The 19108-nt window shown below is 38.5% G+C and overlaps 1 protein-coding gene and 1 long non-coding RNA gene across 2 annotated transcripts; both read right to left on the reverse strand.

Moving 5' to 3' along the window:
- Positions 1 to 7076: 7076 nt before the first annotated feature.
- Positions 7077 to 10926, reverse strand: LOC121511998. The gene is made up of 5 exons (XM_041790911.1): positions 10515 to 10926; positions 8631 to 9710; positions 7830 to 7985; positions 7233 to 7325; positions 7077 to 7145 (listed from the first exon to the last, which is right to left on the reverse strand). Exons 2-5 carry the CDS (start codon positions 9702 to 9704, stop codon positions 7077 to 7079), a joined length of 1392 nt encoding a protein of 463 aa, XP_041646845.1. The 5' UTR covers positions 9705 to 9710; positions 10515 to 10926.
- A 2043-nt stretch (positions 10927 to 12969) lies between these two features.
- LOC121507253 lies at positions 12970 to 14983 on the reverse strand. Its single transcript, XR_005991710.1, has 3 exons — positions 14866 to 14983; positions 13291 to 13357; positions 12970 to 13173 (listed from the first exon to the last, which is right to left on the reverse strand). It is a non-coding gene; the product is annotated as an uncharacterized LOC121507253 (long non-coding RNA).
- Positions 14984 to 19108: the final 4125 nt, after the last annotated feature.

Below are 19108 nucleotides of genomic sequence, written 5' to 3' on the forward strand. Positions count from 1 at the left end.
TAGGGTTTAGCCACTTTTTAATTCAAATCACTCACACCACTGTGTCGGGACAAGGGGAGGATGGGGAGGGGAAGGTGGACTTAATATAAAACCCAAATCCCATTAGAGATGGACTGCAGCAAAATGAGGGGTTGGCACTGTGTCGCCTTACCACAGGATGTGAAGAGAGAACTCTTTGATGGGGGTCAGAGATGATGTCCCACACTGCACACTTTCTGCTTTTTTGTTTTCACATTTCTACCCATCAGGCTGGAAATCGCCAGAAGTGAAATGTATCATTACAGGATCTGTGGCCGCAGAGGAGCAAGGCTAGAAGGAGTAGGTGACTTATCTGCCACAGACGTGGGTCTTTGGGGTAATAAGGCATGCATGAGAAGCTGTTTCCCTCCTCTGAATGGGGTATCCATGTCGCTCGGTCCCTGTGTAGCCTGCAGACTCTCTGAAGTGGTCGACTTAGCTTGGCCTTCATGTATAATTAGTCTCCTGAACCATGTAGGCTATGTGTTTCTCAGTAGCTCACCTGCTTTTTTTTAGCTGTTCATCTTTCACTCACTAAGTCTCGCCTTTTTTACTCCCTCTGACACACACAAAAACAGAGGCGTCACTGTCGAACTCTAATGACAACCTTCCCAATGATCATGCAGGTTTATTTCCTGTGTTGCTGTTGACCTAAATATATAAATGAAGCTAAAACTAAAATAAGCTTTCTTTGTCTTAAACCGTATCTAGTTGTTTGTCTTTAAAAAAAACTCCTCAATCAATGTTGTGTTTGAGGTTCCTCTGGGTGTTTCATGAACGTCATTTAAATCCCCAAGAAGAGCATCAGAGAGATGCTCAGGACAGTATTATTTCCAATTAAAGGTGCCTATTTTAAATTTGTCTTTCAGTTAAATGATCTTCAAGACTTGGAACGATTCAATTTTGACTGACAGTACAACAACTTTCGACAGAGAGAATAGTGTGTTCTCATTTCCATAGAGGGCCCTAGTCGTCTGCTTTCAGCACTATTTAACTTTGGCAGCGGGCCAGGAGTGCATTCAGCTTTCCGGCACTAGTCCACACACCAGCCTTCAGCTGTTTGATACAGTGGCTGAGCTTAAGAGAGAGAAGGGACAAAGCAAAAGGGGGAAATAGAGAGTGACAGAGTAAGAAGCCGGACAGGTAGATATAGGACAGGTTTAAACATGTTGTAGAATGCTGTCCTCAAACTAGATGACGATGTAAGAATCAGCTGATCAGCTAGTCTTGTTGAGTCATGGGGTGGATATGTCGTTAATTATGTGATACAACAAGACCATTTGTCATTCCAGATGCTCAAAATTGGCCCGATGTGTGAAGATGAGCTATAATTTTTTTTAAAAACACCCATATACATACATATATATATATATATATATAAGGACTGTCAATAGATTAACATATTTAATCGCGATTAATCACATAAATGTCATAGTTAAGTTGACATTAATCACAAACTAATCAAACTTTTTTCATCTGTTCTAAATGTACCATACAGGCCTATTTCTAAAATTTCAAATACCCTTATGAACACAAGTGGACAAGAATGCTTATTTTATGCAAATGTTTGTTCATGTCAACCCAAAATAACAACAGATAACGTCAAAAAATTCTGTAGATTAAGCTCACTGAACGCTGAACGCTCCAAAAATCTGCTGAGAGCACAGCATGGTAAACTCAAGACCAACAAGGACAACAGATGGAGATACTGACCTTAATATATCATTACTGAACTATACCACAATGTAGAGTCCAACTTAGACTTCTAGAAGGTAACTCTGTTCTTAGCAGCTTAACACAGAACCACAGATCTCATCACATGGACATAAAGAGCATGGTCAGTGAAGTTTAAATCACTCAAAGATCATTCCTGATCCTTCACACCAAAGCAGAGAATTTCAGCCTCACATGAGGGAATTAAAGGCTCACAGAAACATCCCTTTACACCAAGAGGACTCACAACAGGATGATACAAAAAAGACTAAATACAGTTAGAGAATTACACTACAGATTACTGGGAGATGTCTAGTCTCCTCTGAGAGCTCAGCAGTAAGGCACAGACACATCTAATGGTGTTTCACTGTTCTGATGTGGTCAGAGGTGGGTAAGGTGGACAAATCTGCCCTACTCAAGAGAAAAAGCATATAATTACTTTAAAAAATGTCTGCTATTATTTATCATCTTTTTATTTTCAAACTAAAAAATGCCCAAATGTAAAATAAATGCTGACAGTAAGAAATTACTGTCATCAGTCCAGCAACTTTGACAGCCCTAATGTGTATATATATATATATATATATATATATATATATATATATATATATATATATATATATATATATATAAACACTACATTTCTATCAAATGCACCATCTCGTTTGCCTTTATTTGTACATGAATTGAGCATGCTATTGCACTGCAAATTGAAGTGAAAGCATTCTGGCAACCTTTGATGTTGAATGACAAAACACGCAAGTCCATACATGCACTGACTACTTGCAGCTGCAGGTCACTGAGCACGGTCTACCTAGATAACTTAGAGGACTTCTACTATCCAAAATCCTGGCTGCTACATAAAGAAGCCCTGCACATGAGTGTGAGTTTTACTAAATGAAATGGTTATGACAGTAAAATCAAACAGAAATCAGGTCAATACAACATCACAAGCCCCCATCATTGTCCTTTAGATCTTATCCTTCGACCTGGTATTTCCCTCAGTAGATCTCTGACACCCCTGAAAATCACCCACGAGCAGCAGGAGGGAACACAATATCACCAAGGTAAGAGCAGGCAGGCGACCTCCAGGTCCTGTGGTTCAAATCAGCAGACTGGCAGGGAAAATCCTCCGCGTTGGAGGTGAAAGAGTCACTCTCTGACCTCCGTCAAAAGCTACCAATCAGACGTTTTAGAGCAAAGCCCTTTAACCTCGAACTTTGCCAGCGGAGCAACACCAGGAGACATTTTTGACTCTTGTGCATGTGGGTGTATGCTTGAATAAAGAACAGAGCAGCAAAGAAAAAAAGGTGTTTTTCTCAAGACAAGCTTCCCTGAATACACTGATACTTAAAACGACCCAGCATGTGTGTGAGAAAAGCTGAGCTCAGTGCTATAACACTGATTAGACACTCTACATTAGCTAAAGAGCACCACTCCCTTGGTCACATTGCCTCCATGCTCCAGTACGACTGAGATTGTTTCTGAGTTAAAGGAAAATGAAGAAATAAATGACTGAGACGTGGGAGGGAAGGAGGGCAGGCTGACTTGCTTGCCTGCCTTGTTAAAGGAAAGAATAATTACTGGAGCATTACACAGTAATGCATCAAACGATCATGTCACTTTTCACTGTGCATGGAGAATGATTAACAAGCTAGAGGAGCTGTCCCGCCGTCTGAAACGGCCACTGGGCAAGGAGAGGACTTCACTTTCCAGGGCAGCAGCATATTTAAAGAGGAAATGTCTGTAAGGCTGCTCTAATCAAGGTGAGCTCTGCTATGTTAAAGCAGAGAGAGGTGGAATAGTTTCTCACCAAAAGAAATTCTTCATGTTTTTAAAAATAGAGAAGCAATGTTTATAAGAGAGAAATGAACATGTGGTAAGAGGTTTTTTTTTAAAGATTGGGTGTGTGGTGGCTGCGTGCAGGCTGCAGCCTGACTTGACTTCCATTTCAGGGTGTCTGTTGACAATTCAGGGCTTCTATAATTCACAGTTACCTGAGTTAGCAGATTGTATGTCCACATTTGTAGAAAATGTACCAGGTAAAATAAACACAGTACAGTTAACTTCCTGGTTTGTGCTTTTTGTAGTAAAAGCACACTTTGGCATTTTTATGGAGAAAGTCACCTTACTTTCCTGAAAGCTTTGCTTCTTAAATTTCCCTGGTTCAGCTCAGCTGTAAAATAAATAACCTCACAAAACTCACAATACAACACCAGCCTGAGCTGATGAGACTCAGCCAACACACATCCAATCAGAAACAGTGGTAAGATAGTAAAAGTGGCCCTCATTTATCAAAGTTGCACAGAAACAAGCGCAGATTTGGGTGTAAAAACCAGCTTATAACAAAGGTCCACATGTGATTTATGAAGGAAGGCCAATGATGGCGTACAAATGAAGGGTTGTTGATAAATACAATGGCTGACAACAACAACAGCAGCACACCCCTAGATTTTCCCGGTTCAGCTGGCCTCACCCCCAGATTTTACAACATGAAGATAAAACGGCACAAAAACCTGCTTCCATTATGGTTTCAGTCTCCAGGTCAGAGAAGTAATGAAAAATCAGCCTAAAAAGTATCATTGAAGTGAATCAAAACCATTAACTGTGGAAGGAAGGAAATCTCTGCTGCGATTAACAAGGCAGTTGCAGTCAACCCAACTCCTGATGTTAGAATATTTAATTTATACATCCGTGATATACAACTTGGATATAATACATTTTTGTTAAGATTATGAAATAGACAAAATTATTTTTCTATTTCTTTTTAAATCCATTTTCAGCATTGTCAGATATAAAAGCATGTTTTGGCTATTAACAGAAGCAGCACATCAACAAGAGGAAGTCAGCCTTAAAGTGCTCCAGACTGAGGAGATTGGCTGTAATACCTCAGTTTCAGGTATTATTATTAATGTAGGCTAATTATAAGTGTCAGACACTGACTTATGCACTCAAAGAAATAATTGTACCAAAAACGTTGACTTTAAGTATTTTAATTACATGAAGTTTTTCCATGTAATTTTATTAGGTATGTTCACTGTGAGGGTCCCATTAAATTCTATGTGTTTCTACCATGCTGAATCCATGTGAATAAATTAAATGAAGTTAATGCAAACATATACATAAACTTTATGTGTTTATTCACTTAAAGGTAAGGTGAATTCTCACATAAACCTTATGTGTTTATTCAGTTAAAGGTAAGGTGAACTTCAACATAAACCTTATGTGTTTATTCAGTTAAAGGTAAGGTGAACTTTCACATAAACCCTATGTGTTAAAGTATATATACAATAGTCATGCATTTCAAATATGTTATCCTATCTCCTGTTAAAATCACAAAGCAACATACAGCATAGATCTGACAACTTTATTGGCAGTGACTTAAAAATTACAGCAACTTTGAAATGTGTCTGCACCACATGGATGCTGCTGTACATCTGTGGTGTTAGCACTTGAACACTGATGAGACGCGTCACAGCCACCACATATGCCCTGCTTAATGCAGTCAGTGTCTCAACACAAAGACAAACAAGTGAAAGATCAATGCTATGTAGACTCTGGGTGCACCGGCACAGTACAACATACTATAGTTTGAACTGATCTTTAAAATTCAGAACCTTACAACTTTTAGGAACATTAATTATGTTTGACATTTTGCTATAAAAACTCAAGGCTGTTAATACTACAGATGACAATGAAAGCAGTGGCCATTTCATTAGGTACACTTGCAGAATCTATTGCAAGTAAATACAACAGCTCTGATGTAAATTCCAACTTGTGAAATTTAAAATGTTCCTGTTTTGGGTGTCCTTGACAGATTTGTAAATTCAAACATGACATGAATGAGGTCATAGTTAAGCTCTTCTACTGGACTACATTATGTGTTTCCAATATTCTGCCTCCCTCATGAGTGTAAATGGAAAGAACAAATTAGAAACCATCACCATGACGTCAAACATTTAACATTCTATGACGATGTCATAAAAACTGATTATAGGAGGCATTATGTAAATATGCTTTGGAACATGTATTGGACTGAATTACAGTGTACACATGTACCTAATAAAATAGCCACTGAGCATAAACTGCATTACACCAGAGATTCAACCAAAAAATACTGCCCATCATGAATATGCAAACACCACCATTTGAAAGTTCAATGCAGTTATCCTCAACTAATTTGAAAAAGGTAAAACCAAATAAGATAACACAAACAAACAGAAAGTATTCAAGGTAAACTAAATAAATAACTAAAACGAAAAAATTAAGTCCTAATTCCAAGGACACTCCTTTGAGCCTCACAAAGAGAGAGGCCCAAGCAAGCTCAGCGAATTGTAACATTTCACAATAAGGGTGAGGCACGGTAACACATGCAACAGTTACAAGGTGAAAAAAATAACAGAACAGCAGTAATAAGCTAATGTGGAGTGGGAGCAATCATGACAAAGCTCTGCACATCCACATTGTAGGTAACTGTTCACCTGACCCCCAGGGATGCAGCTCCAGGGGCAGAAACTAACAAAGAGGCTTGAGGGATAAGAGAACTCCACATAAACCAGTATCTAACAAGCTCTGCACACATCAATATTGGGAGTATGTGATGTAATCATTTGGAAATGCACAAAGGCATCTTCACATGCTGGATACAAACACACAAGAATTGTTTTGATGACATAAAATAACCTGTGATGACTTTAAATCATCCATTATAAACATCCTTCACAGCTTACAGACTGACTTGTGCTCAATTGTCACAGTAACATTAAGCAATCATTCAACAGCACTTTCAGAGAAATGTTAATCTTTTTGCTGCTTTCCAATAACCAGTGAACAAATAACACTGATCAGTCAGTTCATGAAAGCTGTGCATATGAATAGTTTTGGTGTATTCCTCTTCAGCTGCAACAAGATAATAGTAAGTAATGTCAATAAAAGAAATGGTCAAAGGGTCCAGAAGCAGGTTCCTCCAACAAATGCTCCATCCCTTCCAACAGCACATTATATAAACAATCCACAATTTCAAACAAAGTAAGTGTGTGTGGAAGAGTGGCAGTAGAAGACCACAATGTCAATGTCCAGGACCTTAACTTGTCATCTCACTGAAGCATCTTTATTTTAAGTGCTTGGACCTTTGGGGACAGTTTGTTGCCATCCAAGTTCATCAACACCTTCTGGAAGAACTCAAATGTGATTTTGAGTTCTTCGGGATAGCTCAGGCTGAGTGTGTTGATGAGCCCAAAAACCATGGCACATCCAAAGGAAATACTTCCCAGGTTGCATAGAAGTTTCACGCCCTCAATCACCACTCCAACATCCTCTGGCTTTTCCTCATCATCAGCACCCTCTTACTGGATCACGTAAAGCCCCATGGTGGTCTGTTTGATGTCTCTTTCAGCTTCCTCAATGTTGATGTTCTAATGGTGAAAAACAATTTGAGTATTTTGAAATAAATGATAAAACATTGCAAGACTGAAAGCTCACAGTAAAATGCAATTACTGACCAAGTACTCCTTGATAAGAGTGTTGCTGTCCTCATTGAGATAAGCACAAAGACCTTGAAGCATACAGTCCCTCTTGACTTCGATATCCTCACTCTGCAAAAGAATGTATATCAAATATTAAAGATATACATTTTTCGAAATATTTTCCAGCATTTATCACATCTTTATCACAAATAACCCCATGTGAGGTGGAGAGGAAGGTTGTAAAGGTAAACAAAGATAGACACTGGGAAGTGAAGGGTATAGAAAGGAAGATGAAGGGGAGGAAGAGAAGATAGAAGAAAGAAGGGAAATAGAAAAGAAAAAGAGAAATTGTAGGAGATGAGACGAAGAGTGGAAGGGAGAAGTAGAAAGGTGAAGGTGAAGATGAAGAAAAATGAAGTATGGAACCTGAAGACACCAAAAGATGGGAGGGGGTCCAACATCTCATCCATGAAGGATAGAAAGGATGAAGGCAAAGGAAAGAAACAAGAAAGAATGACAAAATGGACTGAGGAGGAAGAAGATTAAACAGAGAAAGGTAGATGGGAAAAGGAGATGTTACATGGGGAGAAAAACCTTATTTGGCTAAATAATGCAACAGTTTAATGCACTTGCCTTAGTTGTTGGGGCCATGAGGAGCCTGATCTTCCTTCCAGCAGCTCCTCCTCTACTGCTGAAGACCTTCATCAAGTTAGGTGTGTATTTGTCAAGTTCTGACAAAAACTTGGCTTGGAGTGGCAAAGTTGTTATACGCATGAATTCTGCATTTATCTGTAAGAGAAAAAAAATGATACCAGAAGTGTTAATGGGAGAAGTAAGAAGTGATAACTTTCAAGCTTTAAGAGGAATAATTTTCTGGGCTGAAAAAGAACAGACACTTTGGATAATGCAGATAAATCACATCTCAATCTTGTTCAATGGGGAGTTATCTGTACTCAGCATTCTGGTGTGTATCATTTCCTTTCCATATTTCAGGGCTTTGTCAAACTGTTAACACAGTCTTAAAAGCACCTGCCCCAGCTCATGTCACGCTTATTGTCAAGCTTTAGAGAGCAATTGCACAAGCCATCAATACCAAAGTTGGGCAGCAACAAAATATCAGAATAGTGACAGCTGATGGCATGTCAATACATAGGCCTACATTTCAATTACATATGCCACCACTCTGCATTTTAAAGTTTCCCATTGGAAAAGTCAGTGTACACTCTCCCTTTACTATCAGGCTCTGAAACTGCGGTCTTAAGAAATGCTGTTGACATGAAGAAAAAACTGTTTACCATGGATTTATTGTACAGAGATATGTTAATATAGAATAAAATAATCTTTTCCCCCACTTAATTATTACCTGAACGTAATTTTGGAAAGCATATACATCAACAGAGCAGAAAATGTCAAAATGCCATCAGTAATGCTCACCTCACTCACTGTGAACAAGGCAGGCCATCTGTTCACAAATTCAGAGACTAAAGGCGAGTCCTGGACGACCTCCTGACGTCTGTAGGAGAAGGTCTTCTGCATTTTCTCCTTGACCACAGCCTCGTTGTGTCTCTTTTTCACCTCTGTCAAGAGAGCTATTCTTTCACTCTCAAGACTCTCTCTTGTTTCACCGCAGGGGAGGGATGGGAGAAAGTTAACCTCTGCTTTCCTTGGCTTTTTGATGTTAGCAGCTGCTTTTTCTTGACCTTTGCGCTTGTTCTTGAGAGAGTTTACACTGACTTCTGGGTGTCCGATCTTGCACAGCTTTGTGCGAAAATTGGCAACTTTCGTCTTTAGATACTGTTTCCATCCTTCATGGCCAGCACGAGTTCCTCTTTCCCTCAAACATGGATGGACATGCACCAAGACCTCAGCAGCCTCTTCAATTTGGGAATCACTGGGGTATGCTGTGTATTTGAAGATCTGTTCAGCCATGCCTTCAAGGATATCCATTCTTAGCTTTGGAAGAGGGGTAAGAAAAGTGCCGTTTGCTCTGAATTCTGCATTTGCTCTTTGAAGTTGAATTTCAGCAAAATATGAAAAGTTGGGAACAATGAAGACTGGAGGCCATGAAGAGGTTCTTGACTCTAGAACTGGATCTAAAATGATGGTGTCCGCACTGCCAAAAGAGTGATTAGAGGAAAAACTCTCCTCGTCCAAGGATGGAGGGCTGAGGGGGTTCACAGAGCTGTGGGATGTAGTGGGAGAAGTCAGTAGGGTGCTGGTACTGCAAGGTGGTAGAGTCCCTGGAATGCTGGAGCTAGTTTCTTCACATGCAAAAAATACCACTTTCAGAGTATCCCTGTCTCTTATTTCACTGGTTGATGTAAGATTGACATATTCATTTCCAAAATCTGCATCTTTATACTGGAGCCTGAACTGCTGCACAAGTCCAAAAGCAGTCTTTATCTCAAGGACAAGTTGATCCACAGACGCTGGTATCCCTGAAATCAGGCTAAGTTTTCTGGCATCATCTCCGCCAAAGACAACTCTCAGGTGGACGGGACTTGACATCTTTCACTTTAACAAAAACAGGATAAAAAGGTTATGACAATACTGAACAATTACTGCAACTTCATTTAAGAACTTCAGCTAATGGTCACTTTTAGCAGTTTATCTGAGGATTCCCATTTGGTTAATTCTACTATGTTTGACTTGAAAATCCACAGAAGTCAAATCCAGCTCATATGTTTTCTTTATTCAAAAAGAGATTTGAACCCCAAAGTCGAAGTTTTAAAAGTAGAAGACTGTATTAAAACAATTTTTTTTTTCCTTTGGGGGGGGGGGGGTCGTCATTGAAATGTTTTTTTTTTTCTGTTTACAGTTTCAAATCTTACCTTTTCAGCTTTAAATCTTTTGAGTTTCAAGTCAATTTTTTCAGTTTCAGACTTTTGATCCTGATATTGCTTTGGGGGTGTGGAATGAAGGGAGAGGGGTGTCAAATAATGATCAACAGCATAATAATGAAGGAGGGTGTCTCCTGTGGTTGGTAATAGCTGCTGTTCCATCAGGAGACACCAGCAGTATCAAACAAACACTGTTTCAGAGATGATCTATGCTGGACTATATTGGTGGATGATGTTTGTAACATAGGGACATACATCAAGGTAAAGGGCAAATTAAGGGTCACTGGATTGTTACTTGAAATCAAATAACCACACAGTATATACTGTCACTGAGCTCCTAAAAAAAACTTCTGACATTTACATGATTAAAAAAGATCAATACAATTCAACTATTTTTCATATGACAATTGATCAAGTGATTATTTGTTACAACCCTACTTCATGAGATAGTGAGAAAGAAGTTTTATTATAGACCTACCTTAAACAATAATGTGCCTTTTCAAAGTAACCATCCGTTTCACACCCACAGTGTAGTCACAGAGTGGATAGGCATCGGTCAGGTTTTCAAGATCAACTAGGGCAACCTCTCTGTTAGGAGACGCAGTCAGCTCATAAGCTCCAAAATGCTCATGATACCATGCGCACAACCTCCTTACAACAAAACTCAAACTGCTTTCAACAATGCAGATTTGAAGGATTTCTGCAAAGTCAGGAAGGCCACTGGTGGAACCATATGGAATGAGCATGCCAATTCTGTAGGAGATTCCTTTTATGGTTGCATTTTTTGCAAGATGTACATCATTTATCTTGGGGTATTTCTGCCTGAGGCTGCCCACTACTTCCTCATTCAGTACATCCACAGGAAGCGTGGAAACACTTTCAACTTCCAAAGCAGATTTAAGATGTAATGCACTGACATGATAAGCTATCATTTGCTGATGTTTAGTTGCTAATGTGAGCGGTATGTTCTTAAAACAATTTGTATGGCGAGCAACTTTCTTAAAGAAGCTGTGCTTTGCCTCAAACCTAATAGTCCACTCAAGGCCCAAAACATTCGATCAATTGAGGGTAGTGTTCAAGGAAGTGATGCTTTGATAAGAGTCGTGCAGGAAAAAGCTCCAAGAATCTGTGTCTGTGTTCTGTGATTTTGCAGTACAGGTAGGCAATGGTTTACTATTTCTTTTAAGTCAAGCAACACATGCCAAGCAGGCTCTGCCTCTGGTATCAAGTCACCTATTATAAATGGAAGCAATCTCAATAGAGTGCAATTTTAATAGGCATTACCTCCTATGGTCCTTGCAGAAGCATAAGTGCGTGGTATAATATGAGGTTTATTAGTTCTATCTCCCCACTTATATGGAAAGTTCAGGATTAATTTGTTAAGTGTGTCAAGAGACAGTTATTTTTGGAAATTATTTAACCAATGCAGAGGGCAATCTCAACTGGAACAACACCCTCAAATAAGTCATGAACTATGACAGGAGGGTAGCCTCGGGTAACATGAAAATGAGATAAATTCTTCGTAAAAAAACACCCTCTCTTTACTCCACAACAGATTGTTGAGTTCTCCCTTGCAAACTTGATGTGTGTCTCGTGTAGATCTTTTGTTCGAAAATTAAAATGTCCTGACTGAACAGCCTTATCCTGAATGTCTGATCTCTCACCTGTACAAAACCTGCAGAAGTACACACCAGAGAAGCTGTCAATGAAGCCTGCTATCCCGTGGGCTCCTAAATTATCTGCAATGACTGACTGGACTGTGCCTCTCACAAACTCTCCAAGACCTGCAATAAAAACACCATGTTTCTCCACAATGATCAAATCCTGTAAAAGGGGCGCTAAAATTTTTTCATACCCATACACCTTTACATCTGTACTCTTGCATAATACTGCCAAGTCGATGGAAGAAAGAGCTGAGTGAGATCCAGGTGGTAAAGTGTTCAAAATCCAGTACACACCACAAACTTTGAGTTTTTCTGGATGTGCCTAAGGGATTGCAAACCTCAAAGTCATCAACATATAGTGACACTGATAATTTCAAATCCTCCCCAGTGAAAAAACTGTTTTCTTTAGAGTAAATTCCATCCCTTATTGATTTATAATGCACTACATCCAAGGCATTTTCCTGTGTACTGTGTGTATGGATTACACGTTCTAAGATGTCACCATTACTTAACAGATGCTGAAGAGAAGGCAAAATAGGAATATACTGGAATGCCTTATTTGTCTTAGAGTCAAGTATGTACTCAACTGGGTTTACCACATTGAAATGTTTTTTTATAATACTGTTTCCTTTTGTAAGATGTAGCTAGGGGGCCATCTTTTGCAAAGGCTTTAGCCAAAGGACAGGACTTGCACACTACTTCAGTAAGCTCTTTGACATTTGACTCATTAACTGGAACAGAATGTTTTTTTAAGGATGTTACACAGGCTGTTGAATGTGATTGGAACGGATACAGAGTTTAACAGATAGTGTAATTCCTGAAGTAATTCGTCAATAGCTGTAGCTGGTACAAAAAATATGTTCTAACTTTAATAAAACTAAGGCAATATTCTGCTCAATAACTTTGGGAAGATCTTCAATACTGGAAGCATGCTCATCTACATCAGTTTCAGATTCTACATCTGTGTCTGCAGCACAAGAAACATCATCAGTAACAGAAATGTCTGATTCCTGTAACCTAGTACCAACAGTAACAACCTCAGCTATAAAATCATTTAAAGTATGGGGATTATGTTTCCTGTTTTTATGGGTGTGAAATGTATTGTAAATGCTAGTTTTAAACGCACAACCTTTGAACATGCATGTTACAGTTTCATTTCTCCTTAAATGTTCATTTACATGACTGAAGTAATCTCGTTCATTTGCAAGTTTAGGACATGTACACAACTGACATGAAAATATAAATAACTCAGACGATTCTGAAGATGTATAAGTTTTGTGAGTACGGTATATATGACTCAAAAGACTGTTCCAAAGTCTAAATGTGCATGGACAATTAGAATATGGGCAGAGATGCCTGAACCTGTTTCCATGATGACTGTGTTTTAGCTTGCAATGTTTAAGCAATTCATACCTACTTGACACTGATTTTCCACACACCTTACATTCCCACACGCCCATTCACATGTTCTACCTAGAAAAGAAAAAAGAGGAAAAAAATCGATGAAAATGTAATTCAAGTTAACATTTCAGCAGAAAACTGTGGCTTAATTAAGCTTCAACAATTAACAGTGCTATCACAAGTACTCACCTAATTTGAGAGGTTGCCAATACAAATGTGAGTTGATCTTTGTTGATTTGGCCTTATGATGATGTGCCTTAAGGAATAGGAAAAATATTACATTGTTAGGTCCCAATTTGGATGAGAAACTGCTGCAGAAATGTGTGCATGTGTTTGTGTGAGTGTGTGAGCACATGCAGGAACACTGTAAATGCTAGTGGTATTGAGTTAAAGAAGTTTGAACACACTGAAAAAGAACTGTTTATTTTATTTATTTTTTGCAAACAGATGTCTGTAGATAACTATAGCTGGTTCTTGTTAGCTGGGCAACACAATGGGCCACAGTATGTAGCCATATCCAGTCAAAATTCAACGCTGATTGCTAAAGCCAAAGAAAACGAATAATTTAATATATTAATATTCTTCTGAATTTAAATGGTTAAGATAATCGATCACGTCATTTATACAGTGCCAAATCACAACTTAAGTCAGCTCAAGGGACTTTACACTTACAGCAGGTCTACACCATACTCTTTAAATTTAAGAGAACATGCCCACATGAGCAGCATTTGGCAACAATGGCAGAAAATAAATTAATGTGTTTCAATACTTTTAAAACAACATGGATAGCCTAAATATGGACCAGTGCTGTAGAATTTTACAACTTCCCACCAGAATCTCACTCCCCTAGTCAGAGTTACAGGGGAAATCGGATTTTGGTCAACATCAAGATCAAGCCCCGTCTCCCTGCTCCTCTCAACCGCACACGAGAGCCCTGTACTAGGACGCGCGGCCGGCCAATACCCCCTTCAGAACTCCGGCGACACACAAAACTCTGTCTAGGTTCGTGTTCGATCACTTTCTCACTCCTTTTTCTTCGCCTCCTCAGACAAAACCGTTTTTGCTTTACTTCGGCACCGACTCCGTCAACAAAATCACATACTGTGCCCTCCAGGGGTGCTCATGAAGCTGGTTGCACGCTTTATCCTCAAGGCAGATGTGGGAGTGGGGTCTGTGTTCCTACCCGCACAGTAAAGTTACATAGTGCAGTTGCAGCGCAACCCCGCTCAGGCTGCAGCACGATTCATCGTATTAACCAATTTTCTACCACTTGAATGAGTTTAGAAACATTATTTTAAGGCCAAGAAACTACATAGTGTTGCTAGCCTGGCCGTAATTCGGCTTGTCCGCTGTAGAGCGAGCCAGCGAGTTAGCGCCAAACTCCAGCAGCAAGCGGCAGCCGTTAAACATAAACCTATGCTCTGTTAGCCTAGCGCTAGCCCTTAGCGTAAGGCCGTCGCGTCTCGACTAATGGAAACGGCGACACCCGGCCTCGTCTCGGATGCGAGGACACCCGAAATACTTTAGTAAATATTGCAGCCTGAGTGGCAGTAGCCCAACCATTAGCTTCATTCTGCTTATATAACAGGGGTGGAAGCAGTGCTGCTAGCTCATGCTAAAAGCCATATCCATGCATTCAGGCGCGTGCTAATCTAACTTCACCAAACTATCAATAATAAACTCGAAAAAACCCTCAATATATCAATACAATTCTAAAATATCATATTACCATTAACACAATATATTTCAAACAATTAAACTTACCGTATTAACTTAAACACCACACTCCTCGCCCTCCATCGGTCAGCATCACCGCATGGTCTGCAGGGTGGCAGTGCCTAGTGTGTGAGGGCAAGATGGGCGAACCCGTAGATTACTGCAGTTACCATGGTGACAACAGGCTGGCACACGCCCACTGTCCACTAATGTGATCTAGTCAGATAAAGTTTACTCGATATGTTTACATTCTGTTTGTAAAGAGCATATTTACATAATGTTTAATTATTCCTATTAAATAAACTTTCAGTTTTACACATTTCAGTTATAGATTACTTAATAATATTGCTTAGTGTTTATTGGGGCCAAGAATCATTTTTTTGAGTGTGGTTTACAGTGGAGATAAACTGCTCTCTTCTGTCTGTTCATGAGACTTAAAAGGAAGGTTTAAAAAAAGCCTGAGTTTCCTATAAAACAGATGAAGAATTCTTGTAATTTCTAATTCTAATCTGAACAGATTTCTGCACAAACATATCAATCATAATTCTTATATTTTAGAGTGCTGGATGGGCTCCTGTTTCTTATAGCCTCCAGCTGTGAGTTCACGCCCAATTACTCACACAGTAGTGGATACGATTGACTATTTAAATCTCCAGACATGCTGTTTGATTATGAAACGATGAAAGGTCATTTTTGAGTTTATGTTCAGCTCTTGATGACTCCACCACTCCAATTTTATAGTTTGAGTAAAAAACTCCTCTTCCAACTCAGTCACAGTGGTCTAAAATACTGTATGTCCTATTTTAGAAGCTTAATCTGTTTCCTCTTAAGTTTCCTCTTTTTCTACCCCAAATAACTGATGATTTTTTTTCTGCTTAAATCTCCCACAGGGTTTTCCTATATTATATTTTCATAAATCATATATTTTCATTATTACAGTGTACAACAGAACTTTAATAATTACTGGTGGCAGACTTTCTATTTTAAAATAAATTCTTTATTTTGTTCAAATGACAAAAAGGTTCATAAATAAAATGTATTTTAAAAAATAAACGTAATAATTGATAACTATTCAATGATAAATGTAACGTAGTCTTGGTTTTAAAGTAGGGACAAGTCTGTAATATTGAATGGTTTATTACTGCTTCTGAAAGCTGGCGCTGCTCATCATCATTTGAAAAACAATGTTGCTAACAGGGATTGTCAAAGCTCTGGATTAATGTTTAACACATTTTAAAAGTCATATCTAATCTAACACCACCAGATTCATGCTGCAATGACAGTCCACACTGAGTTGAAAACCTGCGTACATGAGCTCAGACCTAGGGTGGGATTTTAGCGTATCGTACTCTCACATCCAGATTAATAAATGCTAATCTGTGCATGGAAAAACCAGTACACACAAATTCCTGGTGTACGCGTGTTTGATAAATGAGGAGCAGATTGTGCATCTGCCAAAGCAGAGGGATTTTAGTATTACTCATGTAATTCTATGCACATTATTTCCTTTGCAGTTTGACACTCATGCAAGCATGCATTTAATTCTTTTTGTCAAATCACAGAAAATGGCTGTTACACTCTTTTTTTTATAGACACACAGATAAACCAGGTATAATAAAATTCCTGTAGTCTTTGATTCTTTTCTCCCCTCCACTTTTATTTCACACACTGTATTAAGAAACAAAGAATTAGTACATCACAAATCTGTCTCATTTATATGAAAGTGGCTTGGAAATTTCAAACCAAAAGGGCACAAAAAATGGTTGTTTGTGGACAGGCAAGGTTTGTTGTCTACATGGAAACACAGCATGCCTTTTTACCATCTCATAAGACAGCGTCCTAGCCAATACGCTTAGAGTCAAACAGAGAGGACATCACAATTAGCAGAGGCAGATCTAATCCCATTGTTTAAATCTTAGCTGCTCTGTCTTTGCTGGTTTTAATAACAGGATCACGAGAAAAACATCAAAACTGCAGCAAAGCTGTTTAAACAGCTTTTACAACAAATGGTGAATTTACAAAACACTCGACAGAAGAATTTAGCAGCAGTGCATTTATTCTATGTTGTGATGATTTATTTTATATTGATCTGTGAATGACATTTGGCTTAAACCAGCGCTCCCAAAGGGGGGCAGGAAGTAGTGATTCCAACCGGCCATGGATCAGCTGTGCTACGCTTCTCCACTAGCTAACAAAACAAAAGATTCAAAAGTGTCTGGGGCATTTTAAATGATAATTCCCAGCTCCACATGCTCATGGTAATTGCTCATGGCATCATTTGTTCTATATCTAGGATAAGGATTAAGGAATATTGATCTTGCAAGAGAGTTTTCACCTCAACAGGAAATTTTGATGTTCAATCTTTCAGGATCTTGCAGGATGCACTCTCGTCATACCCCTACACAAGACAATTAAAATTATAAAGGGATGCAGGAAAAGAGCGCATTTTTGCAGAGAGCTTGATCAGAACGTGGGGAAAGAAATGTCTGGTGCTAAAAAAATGTTCTGAAGGAAACCTCAAGACTCCCCTCATCTGGTACCAGCCATTAAAAGGTACATATTCAACTGCTGAAGACAAAGGCATGTTTTTGAATTGACTTGACCAAAAAGCACAGTATTTTTCAAAGTCACCCATGAAACATAAATAGCACTTTTTCTAATACCATTAAGGTAAAATATATCCATGCTGCCTCTCCTTTACAATGTTTATATATTGATCACCTTTAGGGCTACATCTTAGAGAGATTTTTCCAAAGTACAATAAAAACATGGCTGACAGATTATGTCCACGGTGGAGGAAATGATAGCCCATAGGGTTAGAGGGTCAGACATGCACACATATACTGCTTGTAGTTCCCAGACTGCTGTCCCTGTGACATATGAGACCACAGGTCAATGAAACAGCCTGCAGCTTTAGAAGCTTAGTCAGCCTAGATGAAAAGTTGTTTCTTAGATGCTGTTATTCTTCTGTGTGGCTGATGGAAAGTTCCTAATGATGCATCGAATACTCTCAGGCTCAGCTCAAGATGCTGGTTTCCAATTTTTTTCCTGTTGACTTTCAATTTTTTTTTTTTTTTTAGTTTTGAGTCTTGTCCAAGACTTGGTTTGTTTGGTTTGATTGGTTTGTTTGGTTATAATGGGCATAGAAAGGTTGGAAATCTGCAGACTGTTCACAGCTTAACCCAGTGTTTCCCAACCTGGGGGGGGGGCTTATCTCACGGGGTGCATGGGACCCTGTCTGCTCTTAGAAACAAAATGTATGACGTCATATCAGAGCTAACCTGACAATTAAAAAAAATAGAGAATGTGTTCATTTATGAGCAAAAAAGTCTGAGAAGAAAATTGAAATTTTTGAGGTTATAAAGTTGTATACTTACAAGAAAACAAACTCAGAATTTCAGAGTTTAAAAAGATTTATGAGGGAAATCTGAAAGTCTAAAGTCATACAGTTTGACATTAGAAACTCAAATATGTTTAGTTTTTAAAACCGTATTAAGCACCGTGTAATTTCAAACATACATAAGAAACCAAACTGAAAACAGTGGTTGGATTTTTTTTGACTGTTTGACTTTATAATCTCAAAGTTTGGTTGAGTTTTGCTTCACGTCAATACATTTAAAGTAAAACTATTTTTTTTCTCGTCAATGAATTACATTTAAACCTGACAATTAGTTTAAATTTTTTTTTTTCATGAAAATAGGTAGTTTGTCTTTATCATTATCATTTTCTAGAGTGGCCCTAATAAATGGAAGCTCATTTCCACCACTTAAAAAAGAAAAATGTGGAAGTTAGGCAATTTGATAAAAGTCAATAGTCATAATTTTGACTTTTTAAGTAAAAACTGGTAATATTAGCTAAATATAAAAGTTATATTCTAGACTGCAATTCTCACTTGTGGTTAAAATGACAATGACAACTAGGGAAAAATCGCGTATCTGTTATTATTTTCCCTCTGTGGTGCTGTAAAGACATACAAGATGCAAAAAAAAACCAAACAAACAAACAAACAAAAAAAACAAGATGGCGGAGCCCTTGGAGGGGACCCTCCTTATGCATGATCAAAAATCAGATTCTAAGTAAACAAAAAAACACTAATTTAGATTGGCCTATATAAATATAATGGTTCATTTTTACCAAGTTTGTTCCGCTGGATGCTACTAGGCTAAATATTATATAGTGTACCTTTTAACCCAAACTCATTAGTCAAACTGTTTGATTCATGCATAATGATTTAGACTAATATTATCAGAATCAATCCATTGAATCTCATATCTGATGTTTATGTGGCATC

The sequence above is a fragment of the Cheilinus undulatus genome, linkage group 1 (genome assembly GCF_018320785.1).
Source record: "Cheilinus undulatus linkage group 1, ASM1832078v1, whole genome shotgun sequence".
Taxonomy (NCBI): domain Eukaryota; kingdom Metazoa; phylum Chordata; class Actinopteri; order Labriformes; family Labridae; genus Cheilinus; species Cheilinus undulatus.

Excerpts from the sequence above, each read along its gene's own strand:
- LOC121511998 (XM_041790911.1), bottom strand. The coding sequence starts at position 9,704 with ATGTCAAGTCCCGTCCACCTGAGAGTTGTCTTTGGCGGAGATGATGCC. Across the intron at positions 7,326-7,829 it reads TCATGGCCCCAACAACTAAG|AGTGAGGATATCGAAGTCAA; the intron begins GCAAGTGCATTA and ends ATTCTTTTGCAG. Across the intron at positions 7,146-7,232 it reads CTCTTATCAAGGAGTACTTG|AACATCAACATTGAGGAAGC; the intron begins GTCAGTAATTGC and ends TTTCACCATTAG.